Source organism: Coregonus clupeaformis, unplaced genomic scaffold (assembly GCF_020615455.1).
Source record: "Coregonus clupeaformis isolate EN_2021a unplaced genomic scaffold, ASM2061545v1 scaf0104, whole genome shotgun sequence".
Lineage (NCBI taxonomy): Eukaryota > Metazoa > Chordata > Actinopteri > Salmoniformes > Salmonidae > Coregonus > Coregonus clupeaformis.
This window is the reverse complement of record NW_025533559.1, coordinates 693,300-712,636: the sequence shown is the minus strand read 5'-3', so window position 1 is coordinate 712,636 and position 19,337 is coordinate 693,300. Positions and strand designations below refer to the sequence as shown.

The following is a 19,337-nucleotide window of genomic DNA, read 5'->3' as shown; positions in this document are numbered from 1 at the left end:
TATTTTGTTGCATTACAACGTGTGATTTAAATTGATTTTTAATTTGAATTTCATGTAATAGACATAAACAAAATAGTTCAAATTGGTGAAGTGAAATGAAAAAAAGAACTTGTTTCAAAAAATTCAAAAATAATAAATAACGGAAAAGTGGTGGGTGCATATGTATTCACCCCCTTTGCAATGAAGCCCCTAAATAAGATATGGTGCAACCAATTACCTTCAGAAGTCACATAATTAGTTAAATAAAGTCCACCTGTGTGTAATCTAAGTGTCACATGATCTGTCACATGATCTCAGTATATATATAACACCTGTTCTGAAAGGCCCCAGAATCTGCAACACCACTAAGCAAGGGGTACCACCAAACAAGCGGCACCATGAAGACCAAGGAGCTCTCCAAACAGGTCAGGGACAAAGTTGTGGAGAAGTACAGATCAGGGTTGGGTTATAAAAAAATATCTGAAATTTCGAACATCCCACGGAGCACCTTAAATCCATTATAAAAAATTTTAAAGAATATGGCACCACAACAAACCTGCCAAGAGAGGGCCGCCCACCAAAACTCACAGACCAGGCAATGAGGGCATTAATCAGAGAGGCAACAAAGAGACCAAAGATAACCTAGAAGGAGACTAAAATTGAGCTCTTTGGCCATCAAGGAAAACGCTATGTCTAGCGCAAACCCAACACCTCTCATAACCCCGAGAACACCGTCCTCACAGTGAAGCATGGTGGTGTCAGCATCATGCTGTGGGGATGGTTTTCATCAGCAGGGACTGGGAAACTGGTCAGAATTGAAGGAATGATGGATGGCGCTAAATACAGGGAAAATCTTGAGGGAAACCTGTTTCAGTCTTCCAGAGATTTGAGACTGGGACGGAGGTTCACCTTCCAGCAGGACAATGACCCTAAGCTTACTGCTAAAGCAACACTGTGGTTTAAGGGGAAACATTTAAATGTCTTGGAATGGCCGAGTCAAAGCCCAGACCTCAAACCAATTGAGAATCTGTGGTATGACTTAAAGATTGCTGTACACCAGTGGAACCCATCCAACTTGAAGGAGCTGGAGCAGTTTTGCTTTGAAGAATGAGCAAAATTCCCAGTGTCTAGATGTGCCAATCTTATAGAGACATACCCCAAAGAGTCTTGCAGCTGTAATTCTGCAAAAGGTGGCGCTACAAAGTACTGATTTTGGGGAGGTGAATAGTAATGCACGCTCAAGCTGTGTTTTTGTCATATTTCTTCTTTGTTTCACAATAAATAATATTTTGCATCTTCAAAGTGGTAGGCATGTTGTGTAAATCAAATGATACAAACCCCCCAAAAAACTATTTTAATTCCAGGTTGAAAGGCAACAAAATATGAAAAATGCCAAGGGGGGTGAATACCTTCGCAAGCCACTGTATATACACTACCAATCAAAAGTTTGGACACACCTAATCATTCAAGGGTTTTTCTTAATTTTTACATTGTAGAATAATAGTGAAGACAGAAACGACAGTCCATCATTACTTTAAGACATATAAATACAGAAAATTTCAAGAACTTTGAAAGCTTCGTCAAGTGCAGTCGCAAAAACCATCAAGCGCTATGATGAAACTGGCTCTCATGAGGACCACCACAGGAATGGAAGACCCAGAGTTACCTCTGCTGCAGAGGATAAGTTCATTAGAGTTACCAGCCTCAGAAATTGCAGCCCAAATAAATGCTTCACAGAGTTCAAGTCACAGACACATCTCAACATCAACTGTTCAGAGGGACTGTGTGAATCAGGCCTCCTTGGTCGAATTTCTGCAAATAAACCACTACTAACGGACACCAATAATAAGAAGAGACCTGCTTGGGCCAAGAAACACAAGCAATGGACTTAGACCGGTGCAGCCAAAAAGTGTTATGCATATGTGGGAACTCCTTCAAGTGTGTTGGAAAAGCATTCCAGGTGAAGGTGTTTGAGAGAAAGCCAAGACTGTGCAAAGCTGTCGTCAAGGCAAAGGGTGGCTATTTGACGAATCTCAAATATAATATACATTTTGATTTGTTTAACACTGTGTTGGTTACAACATGATTCCATATGTGTTATTTCATAGTTTTGATGTCTTCTCTATTATTCTACAATGTCGAAAAAATAAAGAAAATCCCTTGAATTAGTAGGTTTTTCCAACATTTGTGACTTTTACTGTATATATATATATACAGTGGGGAAAAAAAGTATTTAGTCAGCCACCAACTGTGCAAGTTCTCCAACTAAAAAAGATGAGAGAGGCCTGTAATTTTCATCATAGGTACACGTTAACTATGACAGACAAAATGAGAAAAAAAAATCCAGAAAATCACATTGTAGGATTTTTAATGAATTTATTTGCAAATTATGGTGGAAAATAAGTATTTGGTCAATAACAAAAGTTTCTCAATACTTTGTTATATACACTTTGTTGGCAATGACACAGGTCAAACGTTTTCTGTAAGTCTTCACAAGGTTTTCACACACTGTTGCTGGTATTTTGGCCCATTCCTCCATGCAGATCTCCTCTAGAGCAGTGATGTTTTGGGGCTGTCGCTGGGCAACACCGACTTTCAACTCCCTCCAAAGATTTTCTATGGGGTTGAGATCTGGAGACTGGCTAGGCCACTCCAGGACCTTGAAATGCTTCTTACGAAGCCACTCCTTCGTTGCCCGGGCAGTGTGTTTGGGATCATTGACATGCTGAAAGACCCAGCCACGTTTCATCTTCAATGCCCTTGCTGATGGAAGGAGGTTTTCACTCAAAATCTCACGATACATGGCCCCATTCATTCTTTCCTTTACACGGATCAGTCGTCCTGGTCCCTTTGCAGAAAAACAGCCCCAAAGCATGATGTTTCCACCCCCATGCTTCACAGTAGGTATGGCGTTCTTTGGATGCAACTCAGGATTCTTTGTCCTCCAAACACGACGAGTTGAGTTTTTACCAAAAAGTTCTATTTTGGTTTCATCTGAACATATGACATTCTCCCAATCCTCTTCTGGATCATCCAAATGCACTCTAACAAACATCAGACGGGTCTGGACATGTACTGGCTTAAGCAGGGGGACACGTCTGGCACTGCAGGATTTGAGTCCCTGGCGGCGTAGTGTGTTACTGATGGTAGGCTTTGTTACTTTGGTCCCAGCTCTCTGCAGGTCATTCACTAGGTCCCTCCGTGTGGTTCTGGGATTTTTGCTCACCGTTCTTGTGATCATTTTGACCCCACGGGGTGAGATCTTGCGTGGAGCCCCAGATACAGGGAGATTATCAGTGGTCTTGTATGTCTTCCATTTCCTAATAATTGCTCCCACAGTTGATTTCTTCAAACCAAGCTGCTTACCTATTGCAGATTCAGTCTTCCCAGCCTGGTGCAGGTCTACAATTTTGTTTCTGGTGTCCTTTGACAGCTCTTTGGTCTTGGCCATAGTGGAGTTTGGAGTGTGACTGTTTGAGGTTGTGGACAGGTGTCTTTTATACTGATAACAAGTTCAAACAGGTGCCATTAATACAGGTAACGAGTGGAGGACAGAGGAGCCTCTTAAAGAAGAAGTTACAGGTCTGTGAGAGCCAGAAATCTTGCTTGTTTGTAGGTGACCAAATACTTATTTTCCACCATAATTTGCAAATAAATTCATAAAAAATCCAACAATGTGATTTTCTGGATTTTTTTCCTCAATTTGTCTGTCATAGTTGACGTGTACCTATGATGAAAATTACAGGCCTCTCTCATCTTTTTAAGTGGGAGAACTTGCACAATCGGTGGTTGACTAAATAAATTTTTTCCCCACTGTATATATACACACACACAGTTGAAATCAGAAGTTTACATACGTTTAGGTTGGAGTCATTAAAACTCGTTTTTCAACCACTCCACAAATTTCTTGTTAACAAACTATAGTTTTGGCAAGTCGGTTTGGACATATACTTTGTGCATGACACAAGGAATTTTTCCAACAATTGTTTACAGACAGATTATTTCACTTATAATTCACTGTATCACAATTCCAGTGGTTCAGAAGTTTATATACACTAAGTTGACTGTGCCTTTAAACAGCTTGGAAAATTCCAGAAAATTATGTCATGGCTTTAGAAGCTTCTGATAGGCTAATTTACATCATTTGAGTCAATTGGAGGTGTACCTTTGGATATATTTCAAGGCCTACCTTCAAACTCAGTGCCTCTTTGCTTGACATCATGGGAAAATCAAAAGAAATCAGCCAAGACCTCATAAAAAAATGGTAGACCTCCACAAGTCTGGTTCATCCTTGGGAGCAATTTCAAAATGCCTGAAGGTACCACGTTCATCTGTACAAACAATAGTACGCAGGTATAAACACCATGGGACCAAGCAGCCGTCATACCGCTCAGGAAGGAGATGCGTTCTGTCTCCTAGAGATGAGCGTACTTTGGTGCGAAAAGTGCAAATCAATCCAAGAACAACAGCAAAGGACCTTGTGAAGATGCTGGAGGAAACAGGTACAAAAGTAGCTATATCCACAGTAAAATGAGTCCTATATCGACATAACCTGAAAGGCCGCTCAGCAAAGAAGAAGCCACTGCTTCAAAACTGCCATAAAAAAGCCAGACTACGGTTTACAACTGCACATGGGGACAAAGATCTTACTTTTTGGAAAAATGTCCTCTGGTCTGATGAAACAAAAATAGAACTGTTTGGCCACAATGAGGAGGAAAAAGGGGGCACTTGCAAGCCGGGGGTGGCAGCATCATGCTGTGGGGGTGCTTTGCTGCAGGGACTGGTGCACTTCACAAAATAGATGACATCATGAGGAAGGAAAATGATGTGGATATATTGAAGCAACATCTCAAGACATCAGTCAGGAAGTTAAGGTTGGTCGCAAATGGGTCTTCCAAATGGACAATGACCCCAAGCATACTTCCAAAGTTGTGGCAAAATGGCTTAAGGACACCAAAGTCAAGGTATTGTAAGTCACTCTGGATAAGAGCGTCTGCTAAATGATGTAAATGTAAATGTAAATGTATTGGAGTGGTCATCACAAAGCCTTGACCTCAATCCTATAGAACATTTGTGGACAGAGCTGAAAAAGTGTGTGCGAGCAAGGAGGCCTACAAACTTGATTCAGTTACACCAGCTCTGTCAGGAGGAATGGGCTAAAATTCACTCAACTTATTGTGGGAAGCTTGTGGGAAGGCTACCCGAAACGTTTGACCCAAGTTAAACAATTGAGTGTATGTAAACTTCTGACCCACTGGGAATGTAATCCAAGTTTAACATTTTAAAAGGCTAATTGATCATTAGAAAACCCTTTTGCAATGATGTTAGCACAGCTGAAAACTGGCCTTCTTGAGACTAGTTGAGTATCTGGAGCATCAGCAATTGTGGGTTCGATTACAGGCTCAAAATTCTTCTGAAACTCGTCAGTCTACTCTTGTTCTGAGAAATGAAGGCTATTCCATGAGAGAAATTGCCAAGAAACTGAAGATCTCGTACAACGCTGTGTACTACTCCCTTCACAGAACAGCGCAAACTGTCTCTAACCAGAATAGATAGAGGAGTGGGAGGCCCCGGCGCACAACTGAACAAGAGGACAAATACATTAGAGTGACTAGTTTGAGAAACTGACGCCTCACAGGTCCTCAACTGGCAACTTCATTAAATAGTACCCGCAAAACACCAGTCTCAACGTCAACAGTGAAGAGGGATTCCGGGATGCTGACCTTCTAGGCAGAGCTTCATGAAATGGGTTTCCATGGCCGAGCAGCCGCACACAAGCCTAAGATCACCATGCGCAATGCCAAGCGTCAGCTGGAGTGGTGTAAAGCTCGCCACCATTGGACTCTGGAGCAGTGGAAATGCGTTCTCTGGAGTGATGAATCACGCTTCACCATCTGTCAGTCCGACGGAATAATTTGGGTTTGGCGGATGCCAGGAGAACGCTGCCTGCCCCAATGCATAGTGTCAACTGTAAAGTTTGGTGGAGGAGCAATAATGGTCTGGGGCTGTTTTTCATGGTTTGGGTTAGGCCCCTTAGTTCCAGTGAAGGGAAATCTTAACGCTACAGCATACAATGACATTCCAGACAATTCTGTGCTTCCTACTTTGTGGCAACAGTTTGAAGAAGGCCCTTTCCTGTTTCCGCATGACAATGCCCACGAGCACAAAGCGAGGTCCATACAGAAATGGTTTGTCGAGATCGGTGTGGAAGAACTTGACTGGCCTGCAGAGAGCCCTGACTTCAACCCCATCCAACACCTTTGGGAAGAATTGCAACGCCGACTGCGAGCCAGGCCTAATCGCCCAACATCAGTGCCCGACCTCACTAATGCTCTTGTGGCTGAATGAAAGTCCCTGCAGCAATGTTCCAACATCTAGTGGAAAGCCTTTCCAGATGAGTGGAGGCTGTTATAGCAGCAAAGGGGGGACCAACTCCATATTAATGCCCATGATTTTGGAATGAGATGTTCGACGAGCAGGTGTCCACATACTTTTGGTAATGTAGTGCATATTGTTTTGCTTGATAATTATGTAATTGAATAAAGCACTTTTTGAATAAAGCAAACTAAACCTGAGTCTGTGTGATTGACAGGAGCGATGATTACAGCGTCAGAATTTTTACCACCATCATTAAGGAAAGGGCTGAAGTATGGGTAGCGTTTCTCAGTGAAGGTGCAGCCAGTGAAATAGTATATACTGTATGAGACCTGGCCTCCACGTCATAAAAGGAGACATGACCCTCCTCAAAATTCACAAACACTCCCACCTTCTGGGGCTTCTCTCTCAGGAGGAGGGGGACTGAGGGCTCATCAAGAGCTTCATTCCCGTTCCTCAGCCACATAGTCCAGAATCCATACTCAGGTCGCAGGCAAATTGCACCCTTCCTGTTGGACTCTTTGGCCACTCCAAAATCCCAATTAGTCTTCACCTTGACCTGCACCTCATAGTAAAATCACCCAAAGGAGAAGCCCTCCTTTCCCAGGACACTGACACACTCCATTTCTCACTTCTTTCCTGTCCTTAGACAGAAAGAGATGGGGATGTGCTGTATCAGGGTCTAGAGTCACATCCATTGACCACTGCTGAATCCATTTCAGTTCAGCATCTAAGAACATCTTCACTTCACTCATGCATGTCTGCTCCAGTTTAGCCACAGCTGTCCTTACAGTCCCTATGCCCAGACTGCTGTGATCACTGATCTCAGACTAGTCCTTGTTGGGAGGAAGGCTGCAGAAGGATGTGGAGCTCTGGAGGAGTTGGATGTGGTCCTCAGCATGTGACAGCTGCTTTAGCTTAGTGCATCTCTTCTGTAGCTCAGTGATTTCCTGCTCCTCAATCACCTTAATGAGCTCAACCAGAGCATTGAAGACCTAAATGCTGTCCGCTATCTCTCTCTCTGCATTGTACTTGCTAAGTTCTACTGAGTGTTTGATCTCCTTAACCTTCTGAAGTCGCTCCTGGATCATCTGCTGCACTTCTGCCTCTGTCTGCCCAAGCTGAGCCTTTTTCTTTGCATACTCTTCCTCTAGAAACACAGTGTAGTGAGTCTTGTGGTCTGTTTTTCTTGCATAAGACACAAACACATGTCTGGTCAGTCCTACAGAACAACTCCAGGAGTTTGTCGTGCTCCTTACACATCCTGTCTTCCAGGTTCTCCACAGGGTCGATCAGCCTGTGTGTGTTCAGGTCTGCAGGGCTGGGGCTATCTGATTTGACTGCAGGTGAGTCTCACAGTAAGAGGTCAGGTACTCTAGGCATGACTTCAAGGCCTTGAGCTACTGCCCTATATACATAGACTTGAAATCATTGGCCACTTAAAAATGGAACACTAGTCACTTTAATAATGTTTACATATTTTGCATTACTCATCTCATATGTATATACTGTATTCTATTGTATTGTACTGTATTTTAGTCTATGGCGCTCAGACATTGCTCGTCCAAATATTTTTATATTCTTAATTCCATTCCTTTACTTTAGATTTGTGTGTATTGTTGTGAAATTGTTAGATATTACATGTTAGATATCACTGCACTGTTGGAGCTAGCATTTCGCTACACCCGCAATAACGTGTATGTGACCAATAACATTTGATTTGATTTGTGTCTGTGATTGCGATCTCTGTTCGTTCTGCTTGTGAAAGAGGTCTGGAGAATATATAGTTATTTAACACTAGAAAAGCCTGGAAGAGCAGGAAAGGGAGGAGCATCCTACTCAGTGAATGTCATAACAATTAAAATAGTGAAACATAAAAATGAGAAACTATACTAAATACTATATATACACGTCAAAAAATAACAGACTAAAACACACTCTTTTGCAATGAAGGTCCACAGTAGCCTCAACAGCACACTCTAGGGTAGCACCATGGTGTAGCCAGAGGGCAGTTATTTTCCATCCTCCTCTGGGTACACTGACTTTTAAATACAAAACCTAGGAGGCTCATGGTTCTCACCCCCTTCCATAGACTTACACAGTAATTATGACAACTTCCGGATGACGTCCTCCAACCTATCAGTGCTCTTGCAGCATGAACTGACATGTTGTCCATCCAATCAAAGGATCAGAGAATTAATCTAGTACTGAAAGCATAAGCTACAGCTAGCTAGCACTGCAGTGTATAAAGACTGGCGAGTAGTTGACTCAAAGAGAGAGAAAGACAATAGTTAAACTGTTTTGAACAAATTCATTTCTTAAAAAATTAAGGAGAAGCAGCAGAGAGCGAGAGATATTTAGTTGTATTTTTTCTTCTTCTTAGTTTACGTTTCACTTACTTAGCTAGCTAATGCAGCTATTTTAGCCTACTCAACAACCTGGAATGCTTGCTAGCTGACTAAGGCTATCCAACACTGCAACTTTTCCAAGTCAAGGTAAGCTTTCGGTTTTATAAATGTATTGCCTACGGGGCCCGCCCGTGTTACTGCTAAACTGCTTGTTGTAAACTGCTTGCTGTACACTGTACTGCGTGATTGTACACATGGATTGGATTGTGGGTTTACTAACGTGTTAGTTCTAGTAGCTATGTTGACTATGGCGTTAGCTAATATAGTGACAACGATGTAGGCTATGTAGCGGTTATGGTATGAAGGTTTGGCTTGGAGAGTTTTTTTTACCTGGTCACAGACAGCTGTTGTGTTGTGCACTGAAGTCCACAAGCGAAGGGAAAAGGTTAGAGGAGGACAGTGCGTAGATGGGAGAAGGAATTATACAATGAGCAAAGTGATGACGCTGTATGTGGCTGCTATGAAAGTGACTGTGCGGTTGATCAGGGGTGTATTCATTCCGTCGATTCTGTTGCAAAACATTTCTTAAACGGAAGCAAATGGAATGAAACAGGGATGGACCTACCTGAATTTGTCCAATAGAAACTCTTGTTTTAGTTGAGCTAATGATTACACCCCAGATCAGCTGGGCAAGGCAGTATTGAATGTGTCACTGTCTGTCACCTTGATTACTCCAATTTGTCTGTCGACCTGTGCACCTTCGTTAGAAACTTTTATTCGTAGGCTAGGTTGTAGCAACCTCATGATGGGTATAGGGCAAATTTGAGTATAATGTAGTAGCCTAAACCTATCGATGTTACATCGAACTGGGTGATTGGAATATGAATGACAATCATCCAATATGCTGTAATATAATAAAAATCCTCCTCCTAATCTTAAACGGCACCGACCGCTACTGACACACACACACAAAAACACAAACTCACCTTTTCCAGTCCTTCCTCCTTTAGACTGATTACGTCCAGGTCGAAGTCTGTCCTCAGTCCGTTAGTTTTGTTGAAGAGGATGCGTCCAGTCAAGCCATCCCAATGGGCCTATAGAGAGGGGCACACATACGCATGCAAACACACACCAACCACCTAATTCAACTCAAAAACAAAGTCCAATGTGTCCAACTTGTATCCCTCAATTACCCATAATCCTACATGCTCTTTCATTATATTTCGATCCACAAACCAATTAGCTAGACATTCCGCCTGGCTCTCTCTACACTCTCTGCATTTAAATACAACAAGATACAATAGAGACGAGCACCACAGAGGCTTTTTGATAGGTATAAGAGTTAATTACACAGTGAAGTTGGTTGTGCTTGAAGTTTTACTTCAAAGTGATTGGAGGATCAGAGAGACGGCGCAGGGAGAGATATGAGAGACTAAAGGGAAAGGGAGGGAGGGAGGAGGAGGGAGACAGTACATTTTTATTTAAGCAGGGAGTCATGCAGAGACCACGGTCTCTTTTGCAGTTGAGCCCTGAATGAACACATCAATAAACAACAATTACACTATACATATCTATATACACATCAATTATAGAATACATGAAAAGCAAACACAAAACACGAAAAACAAAACACAATCATATGAAACAAACACATTCTTCAGTAAAAATGCCCTCCAACATCGATCCCTGTGGGACACCCTTTGTTATGTCCAGAAAACCTGATTTAACACCATCATTAAATATTGTGTTCTGTCCTTTAAATAATTTTCAAACAAGCTTCTCGCAGCCTGGTCCAGGCCAATTGATGAATTCCTCTGAATAAGTAATAACAGTGTCGAAGGCTTTAGACAGGCCAATAAAAACGTCCGCACAGTGTTTCTTCTTATCCAAACAATTAAGAACATAATTATTTTAAAATCATAGATCTAGCATGGATGGTGCTTTGACCTGGACTGAAACCTGACTTCTGTACATTTATAATACATTTCGTAGTTAAAAAGGATCTAGGAATGTCTGCTAGGCAAGAAAATGGCGCAATAATTATTTAGGTCACACGGGTCACCACCTTTGTGAAGGGGGAGTATATGGGCTGCTTTCCAGACCCTGGGCATGGTATCAGGAGTAATTATAAGGTAAAACATATGTGTTAAAGATTCTGCAATCAGAGGAGCAGAAAGCTGCAGCAAGAAAGGATCAAGCAAATCAGCCCCAGTGGATTTTTAAACATCAATCTTATGCGAGGCGCCTAGGACATCACAAGTAGAAAGTTGTTGAAATTAAAGCATAGATTCACTAGAAGTTGACAGAACTTCCATCGAACCAACTAAAGGCTGGGACAGGGGAAAGCAGTCGACTGGCTGACCAGGGTCAATTAAACCACCAATTCTTTCAAGTAAAAAGCCTGCTGAGATAAAATGCTGATTAAAAGCATCACTTACCAAATTTTTCTCAGTAATGATGCCAGAATCTGGCACAACTTCCTTAGGCAGGGAAGGAGAGGAATTTCCACGCTTCAGTGCATTAACTGTTTTCCAAAATGTTGACGTATCACCAGCAGAATCTGAGATAGAACTTAGAAAGTAACTAGACTTAGCTTTTTTGATTGAAGAAGTGCATCTATTTCTCAATTGCCTGAAAACTGACAATCAGCTACAGAGTCAGTTTTTCTAGCTTTGGCCCAGGCCCGATTTCTCATCATAACAAGATCGGACAGTTCTATAGAGATCCAAGGATTTGTTCTATGTTTTACTTTAAGTAGTTTAAAGGGAGCATGTTTGTCTGCCAGAGAGATGAAAAATAGAGCTAATTCAGGGTCAGGCATGCAGCTGAGTCAGAGCAATACATATCACAAAGAAAAGCAAAAAAAAAATGTATTGCTTCATAATTATACGAGGATCAGTGTTCATCTGTTTGGTATATCTAAAACTGTACATGCAACAGGACAGTGATCTCACAATTAAGGCGCTCTCGTCTACAAAGCGAATGGCTGACCTTAGCGAGCGACTTTCGAAAGATGTACGGTGGCTTTGATATAGACACACCCAGTGAAAATGCGGGAACAATTATTCAGATGTATTCTCATTGGTTCACTGCATATTGAAGTCTGAATTTAAAGCCTTGCAGAAGCAGCATTTAGGCAGAACGGCTCGGGCACTGACAAGGAAGGTTATCAGACACTGAGAAAGTGGCAGAGCTCTGGCCGCATCATGGACAGAAAACACTGACTAGAGTAACAGGGAAGTGCACAGTTAACTACACTGAACAAAATATAAATGCAACATGTAAAGTGTTGGTCCCATGTTTCATGAGCTGAAATAAAAGATCCCAGAAATGTACCATACACACAAAAAGCTTACCTCTCTCAAATGTTGTGCACAAATTTGTTTACATCCCTGTTGGTGAGCATTTCTCCTTTGCCAAGATAATCCATCCAGCTAACAGGTGTGGCATATCAAGAAGCTGATTAAACAGCATGATCATTACACAGGTGCACCTTGTGCTGGGGACAATAAAAGGCCACTAAAATTAGCAGTTTTGTCACACAGCACAATGCCACAGATGTCTCAAGTTTTGAGGGAATGTGCAATTGGCATGCTGACTGCAGGAATGTCCACCAGAGCTGTTGCAAGAGAAGTAAATGTTCATTTCTCTACCATAAGCCACCTCCAATGTCATTTTAGGGAATTTGGTAGAATTTGGTAGTATGTCCAACCACAGACCACGTGTGTGGGCAAGCGGTTTGCTGATGTCAACGTTGTGAACAGAGTGTCCCATGGTGGCGGTGGGGTTATGGTATGGGCAGGCATAAGCTACTGACAATGAACACAATTGCATTTTATCGATGGCAATTTGAATGCACAAAAATACCTTGACGAGATCCTGAGGCCCATTGTGAGGCCCATTTTTTTAATGCATATCTGTATTTCCAGTCATGTGAAATGCATAGATTAAGGCCTAATTAATGTATTTCAATTGACTAATTTCCTCATATGGACTGTAACTGAAATTGTTGCACATTGCGTTTGTATTTTTGTTCAGTATATTTTCCACTGGACTGGATTTTGGATTTTAAGGAAAGGACTTTTTGGATTTCCCCACCCCTTAAACTGGAGAAAGACTTTTTCCCTTTTTGTGGCCTAAATTTGTACCTATTTATCTGTGTTCAAAATAAATGTCCATACTTTTTGAATCTCTGCCTCGTGTTTTTGGCCACTGTTGTGGTTCCCAACTGGTTACTCTTATCAAACCTGAATATTTAGAGTCCTGGTGCTCAAACTCTCCACCAGGTGACATAGTCGGTACTTTATGGCAACCATACATGTGCTCGCACGGATGCATGCACATACACACACAAACACACACACACAGTACATACTGTAGACATACAGTACCAGTCAAAAGTTTGGACACACCTACTCATTCAAAGGTTTTTCTTTATTTTTACACTTTTCTACATTGTAGAATAATAGTGAAGATATCAAAACTATGAAATAACACATATGGAATCATGTAGTAACCAAAAAAGTGTTAAACAAATCAAAATATATTATTCAAAGTAGCCACCCTTTGTCTTGATGACAGCTTTGCACACTCTTGGCATTCTCTCAACCAGCTTCATGAGGAATGCTTTTCCGACAGTCTTGAAGGAGTTCCCACATATGCTGAGCACTTGTTGGCTGCTTTTTCTTCACTTTGTGGTCCAAATAATGCCAAACCATCACAATTGGGTTGAGGTCGGGGGATTGTGAGGCCAGGTCATCTGATGCAGCACTCCATCACTCTCCTTCTTGGTCAAATAGCACTTACACAGCCTGGAGGTGTGTTGGGTCATTGTTCTGTTGAAAAACAAATGATAGTCCCACTAAGGTAAAACCAGATGGGATGGCTTATCGCTGAAGAATTCTGTGGTAGCCATGCTGGTTAAGTGTGCCTTGAATTCGAAATAAATCACAGACAGTGTCACCAGCAAAGCACCCCCACACCATCACACCTCCTCCTCCATGCTCCTCGTCTCACAAAGACACAGTGGTTGGAACAAAGAATCTCACATTTGGACTCATCAGACCAAAGGACAGATTTCCACCGGTCTAATGTCCATTGCTCATGTTTCTTGACCCAAGCAAGCATCTTCTTCTTATTGGTGTCCTTTAGTAGTGGTTTCTTTGCAGCAATTCGACCATGAAGGCCTGATTCACGCAGTCTCCTCTGAACAGTTGATGTTGAGATGTGTCTGTTACTTGAACTCTGTGAAGCATTTATTTGGGCTGTCGTTTTTCTTTGCTTATTTGAGCTGTTCTTGCCATAATATGGACTTGGTCTTTTACCAAATAGGGCTATCTTCTGTATACCAACCCTACCTTGTCACAACACAACTGATTGGCTCAAATGCATTAAGAAGGAAAGAAATTCCACAAATTAACAGGTACACCTGTTAATTAAAATGCATTCCAGGTGACTATCTCATGAAGCTGGTTGAGAGAATGCCAAGAGTGTGCAAAGCTGTCATCAAGACAAAGGGTGGCTACTTTGAAGAATTTCAAATGTAAAATATATTTTGATTTGTTTAACACTTTTTTGGTTACTACATGATTCCGTGTGTGTTATTTCATAGTTGATGTCTTCACTATTATTCTACAATGTAGAAAATAGTAAAAATAAAGAAAAACCCTGGAATGAGCAGGTGTGTTTAAACATTTGACTGGTACTGTACTAACAGACACACATACACCTACATCTACACTCACATGTGCCATTTACAACAACAATGACACACAGACACAGAGAGATACACCCATATTTAGATCGATACGATAACCCACTCAATGTCAAATGGGGGTGTGATGTGTCCAGCAGAGGTTGGAGGTTAATTCAATTGGAACTCCATCAATGCAGAAAATGAATAGAAAAAAGGTCTAATGCGTCACCTGAATTGACTGATTTGAAATGGAACTGAGCCAATGGTTTCGAGTCCAAGGGTCAGGGTTTGTTGGGTGATGCAGGGATTTTCCTGGTAGCCTGGCTGTCTAGTCTGTTTGTGCTTTAGTTGAGTCAATTACTCTCTCTATTCATTCATTGTCATGCCAAAAATGTATGCCAAACATAACAATAATATAGTAGAAGTGTTGATACTGCTACAGCAGAAAGGAATAGATGTGGGCACAGCGCTTCACAGGTAAAGCTGTCTCAATGGCCATGAATTCAAATGAAAAGAAGGGACTACCCACTGGGCACACACGGCTTGAATCAACGTTGTTTCCACGTCATCTCAATGAAATTACGTTGAACCAAAGTGGAATAGACATTGAAATGATGTCTATGCCCAGTGGCTAGGAGGCATGAACGACAGATACCCTGTCTTTTATATGCTACTTCAGCACAAACATTATGTGATCAGGATAGGCTATGCACTGTAAAACGTAAGTGTGACTCACTAAGTAAACTGAGTAGTGGTAACTTAAACACGAGCTGTAGTGATACTAACTTGATACATTAAGTCATACTTACTCAATTCATCCTATACTATATGTCAATGAAACACTAACATTTTAAGTATTACGGTACCTCTTTGATGAGGCTGATGAAGCGCGCTCCGAAGCGCCAGGGTTTGTGGCGGTTGCACTGCAGTGAGCTGACAGTGATCTGTTGCGACTGCTGCACCGTCACCGCTACAACGTGCACCGCATCGTACATCAGCGCTGCGTCCGTCTGCACAGAGAGAGATATGATGTCAGAGCATTATTACATCATGAAACAAAAGGTCTCTCTTGCAAAAGAGATTTGATTAGATCTCCATTAGACAACCTGTATAAGGTTAAATAAAAATAAATACAATAAAGTGCATTGTTATGTCGTTCTGCATGAACATCCTTATTGATTATACATAAAATACCATGTAGTGAACATTACAATACAATCCTAATAAGTGTTGTTTACATGTTTTTTTCTGTTTGAAGAGCGGTAGACTGTCCAGTGGCAGAGGCAGAGCTGCAGAAATAATTTAATAGGAAGACCTTGAAAGGGCTGCCTGACTGCAAGAAAAAAGAGACTGGCTGAGATGAAGGTTAGTAAAAATATTTCATCTATGGTACTATTTACCCATTTCACAACATTATAATCATATCACACAACATTTGGCTACATTCTGTAATTTCATGTTGCTTTTTTTCTTATCATTACAGCTTAAATTGCAAGAACTGTCTTTTGAAGAAAGGGGAGAGGTGCTGGAGCTGGCTGCTTCCCGTCTACCTGGAGTGATTTTTGACATCATGGAGTACCGGAGAGCTATCCTAGGGTCTCCGGACAACCTCGCTGGTGCATCTGCATGAATTGCAGGGAGGCTCCTGCACATTATAACACACAACCGCTGCCATTTCACCACTGCAATATTCAATGTATTTATTACCAAGTACTGAATGTTTACATAACAGGTTAACACTTCTCTTTGAATGACTAAATGTGACCGACCGCCTCGATTCGGTCTTATGTAGCAAAATTTGAAATTTTGTTTTTTACATTGGATAAAAGTAGAGACTCAGAGCTAGAAAATGGTATGTCATACATTGCAGTTGAGGAACAATGGGAAAGTAATTCTGCTTTGAAAGTTAATAAACTTGTAACCCCACTTTTGAGAAAATGGCCCTTGAATGTTTTGGTACACCTACTGGAGAGCTCTTATTTGTCTACACCCATTCAGCATCATTCACAACCTCTTAAGCCTTAGCCCCACCCATCTCTTTAAGGATTCACGTTTGCTATATCAAATAAAATCTCATTTTATTTGTCACATGCATAGGATACAGAAGGTGTAAACGGTTCAGTGATAGTACTTGAATACTTGCATAGTAGCAATATCAAAAACAGAAAGTGTCCAGATAAAAATATTGTATAAATATTTTATCGTTATTAGATGACGCTTACCTGACACACTTGTCTATATTGATGGGTCATGTGAAGGAAATGCTATAACCACCCCTCACCCACATCTAGCTAAGTGGATGGGTCACTATTGTCTAGACATGTACACATGTTCATGAAATACAATCAATGGCCGTAATCACCCCAGACACACCTGCTAATTTGATGGGTCATATAATAATCTGGCCGAAGTGGAGTCTTTTGTTTAGACATGTAGGTAGCTAGCTAGCTAAACAATGAACCGGCATAACCCCAACTCATACTACTACCAATACAAACATTGTCATAGCTGTAGTATGAATCTGCAGGTAGCTAAAGCTAACAAACTAGGTTAAATGTTAGCTATCTAACATTAGGCTATAACTAGCAACGCAAATGGATTTCTGATTCAAATAATATTACTATACAGATCATACACGTAACGTTAGCTAGTGAGCCAGCAAGCTAACGTTTGCTAACTAACTAACAGTACATTTTAACTTGCAATAGAAATGACTTTCTGACAAAATTAGAAACATATCTGGAAAATTCAGCTAGACTCTTACCCGTATACATGGCTGAATGATTCATGGGAGACTGGAACCATTCAACTCCATTTTGTTTGTAGCTACATTTTGTTTGGCCAGCCTTGTTTCACACTGACCGTGTTGTGTGCAGAAAGTAGCCCATCACTTTTTCCTACTGATCTGTCGATATCGCCTGCTAAATTCAGGGCATCAATGTTGTTGAGAAAAGTAGCAAAAATGTTGTAGTTCTCGATGGCTAATGTTATATCTTTCAAAAACAGCGCGGTAGAAAGGACTGTCAACACATACTGAACAGCTCATGTTATAGACAGAAGCATGCTACATGGCAGACCAATCCAAACTCATCTCCCGGCCTGTCCAGCCCATACATTACCTCAGCCAATCATGGCTAGCGGGAAGATTCCTGTCTTTTTCCATGGCTAAACCAACTAGGCTCGTAATGTAACAATTTTATTCGTATTTATGGATGGAATACAAGTTTGTTATTAATGCACATGATAGTTCACATGTTCCAGAAGGCATTTCTGCCAAAAAAACGATTTTTGATGAAAACTTTGTTTACGTTAAAATGCTCCTCCTGTGAAGTAGTGATGTCCGACATACACCTAGTTTCCTGAAACGAGTCACAAATGGATCCGTCTCTTCGCAAGACTTTGGCTAAAGTTGACATGTTGAATCTTGAATACTCCAGCCAACGACATGACTCGTTCTAAAACCGACCGTTCAGATTAAACAAACCGTCACGTCATGTCTCATTTTATGTATCTGAACTGGGCTTTGTGGCAATTCCGTGCCACTAAACTTGTGTGAACTGAAGTAGCTAGCTTGCTAGCCAATATCAGCATGGTTTTCAGACCACAGACATCAGAAATGTATCACAAGGTCAAGTAATGTTATACACAAGGTAACTAGTTACGACTTATGTGGTGAATTATTATTAATGAACTGTAGAGTTTAATGGACTATGAGGTAGAACTGGGTTAATCAAGAGCATAGCGTTAGATTTCTTTGTTACTGGGCCAGGAATTGAATTGGGTCATTTCACTGTGTGTGTGGGGTTTGTGTATGTTTCAAGGATTTAGGGCCTTGTCATGGTTAAACTAAACGTGAGTGTGTGTGCAAGACAGGGGAGTGAGTGATTGGTTGGAGTACTATGTGCATAATAAAAGTCGAGTTTAGCCGCCCTCAGAGACAAAGGAAGTGGGCGGAGCAATAAAAGAGCGGGAAACTGAAGAGGGGACTATATAAGTGGAGGGAGAGAGTAAGAGGGGGTGCCACTCTGCAGACCGGCATCGGCTTTGTTGAAACTCTAATAAAGTCATATCTTGATGCAACAAAAACTCTGTAAGAACTTTGATTGTTAATAAAGTATAGTGGTTATTTTCCACAACACTTACTCGTGAAGCAACATTTTATATTCAAATAAAACAAACCAATGTTGCAGTCTGCTAACAAGCTACTAGCTAGCTAATACAAACTATTTGACAACAATCAAAACAAGAAATCCAAAATATTACTTGCATACATATTTACAACTAAATAGCAACATTTCACTTTATATCTAGCAAGATATATTATCTAGCTAGCTATGTCTTACCTTTTCAGGAGAAAAATATGCAAATTCTGGGTCGGTTGTGAATCCCCTCAACTCCCTTAGTTCTCTCCACTGTGAGAATGCAAATCTGAGATTTACTCTTGTCTTGGCCCGGGCTCTATTGCTTTCCCTTTTTGCCTGTCTGCTCTCCAAATGTCTTTGTCTCTTTGGCTTAGATGGAGAAGTAGTTGTTGCTGTCTCAGGTCATTTGCCCCTCGCATCTGCCATGTCTGTAAGCCAGCTATTTCCGCTAGCCATTAGCCAAGTGTTGGCCATGGGCTCAGCTAGCTAGCTATCACACTGCCTCCTCACTGATGGAAAACAAGTCACTTATTGTGCACGCCACAAAATCTGGCTGGTAAATCCGACCCGACTGGGAAAATTAATACCAGTGAATACAGCGGTTCTCAGGAAGGCTAAGGGCGCACTTTTGTTACTGTTGCATCACATTGGATGACCACTAGCGACTTATTGGATATTTTGAACATTAAAAAAACCAAAAAGTTACGTATTGCAGCTTTAATAAAGGGCAATAGTTGATGGGTTCACTGGCAACACTTGCACTCTATGATGTCGCTGGAACATAATGACATCATCAAG

General features: G+C 41.3%; 1 protein-coding gene across 2 annotated transcripts in view; it reads right to left on the bottom strand.

The window, feature by feature from the left end:
- Nucleotides 1–19,337, bottom strand: part of LOC121549120 (glutamate receptor ionotropic, kainate 2) — a 192,226-nt gene that overhangs the window by 55,934 nt on the left and 116,955 nt on the right. For both annotated transcript variants that reach the window (XM_041860975.2, XM_041860976.2), the window contains exons 7-8: nt 15,264–15,407; nt 9,689–9,796 (exon numbers count right to left, since the gene is read on the bottom strand). In XM_041860975.2, coding sequence (XP_041716909.2) covers nt 9,689–9,796; nt 15,264–15,407 — 252 coding nt within the window. The remainder of the gene's footprint in view (nt 1–9,688; nt 9,797–15,263; nt 15,408–19,337) is intronic.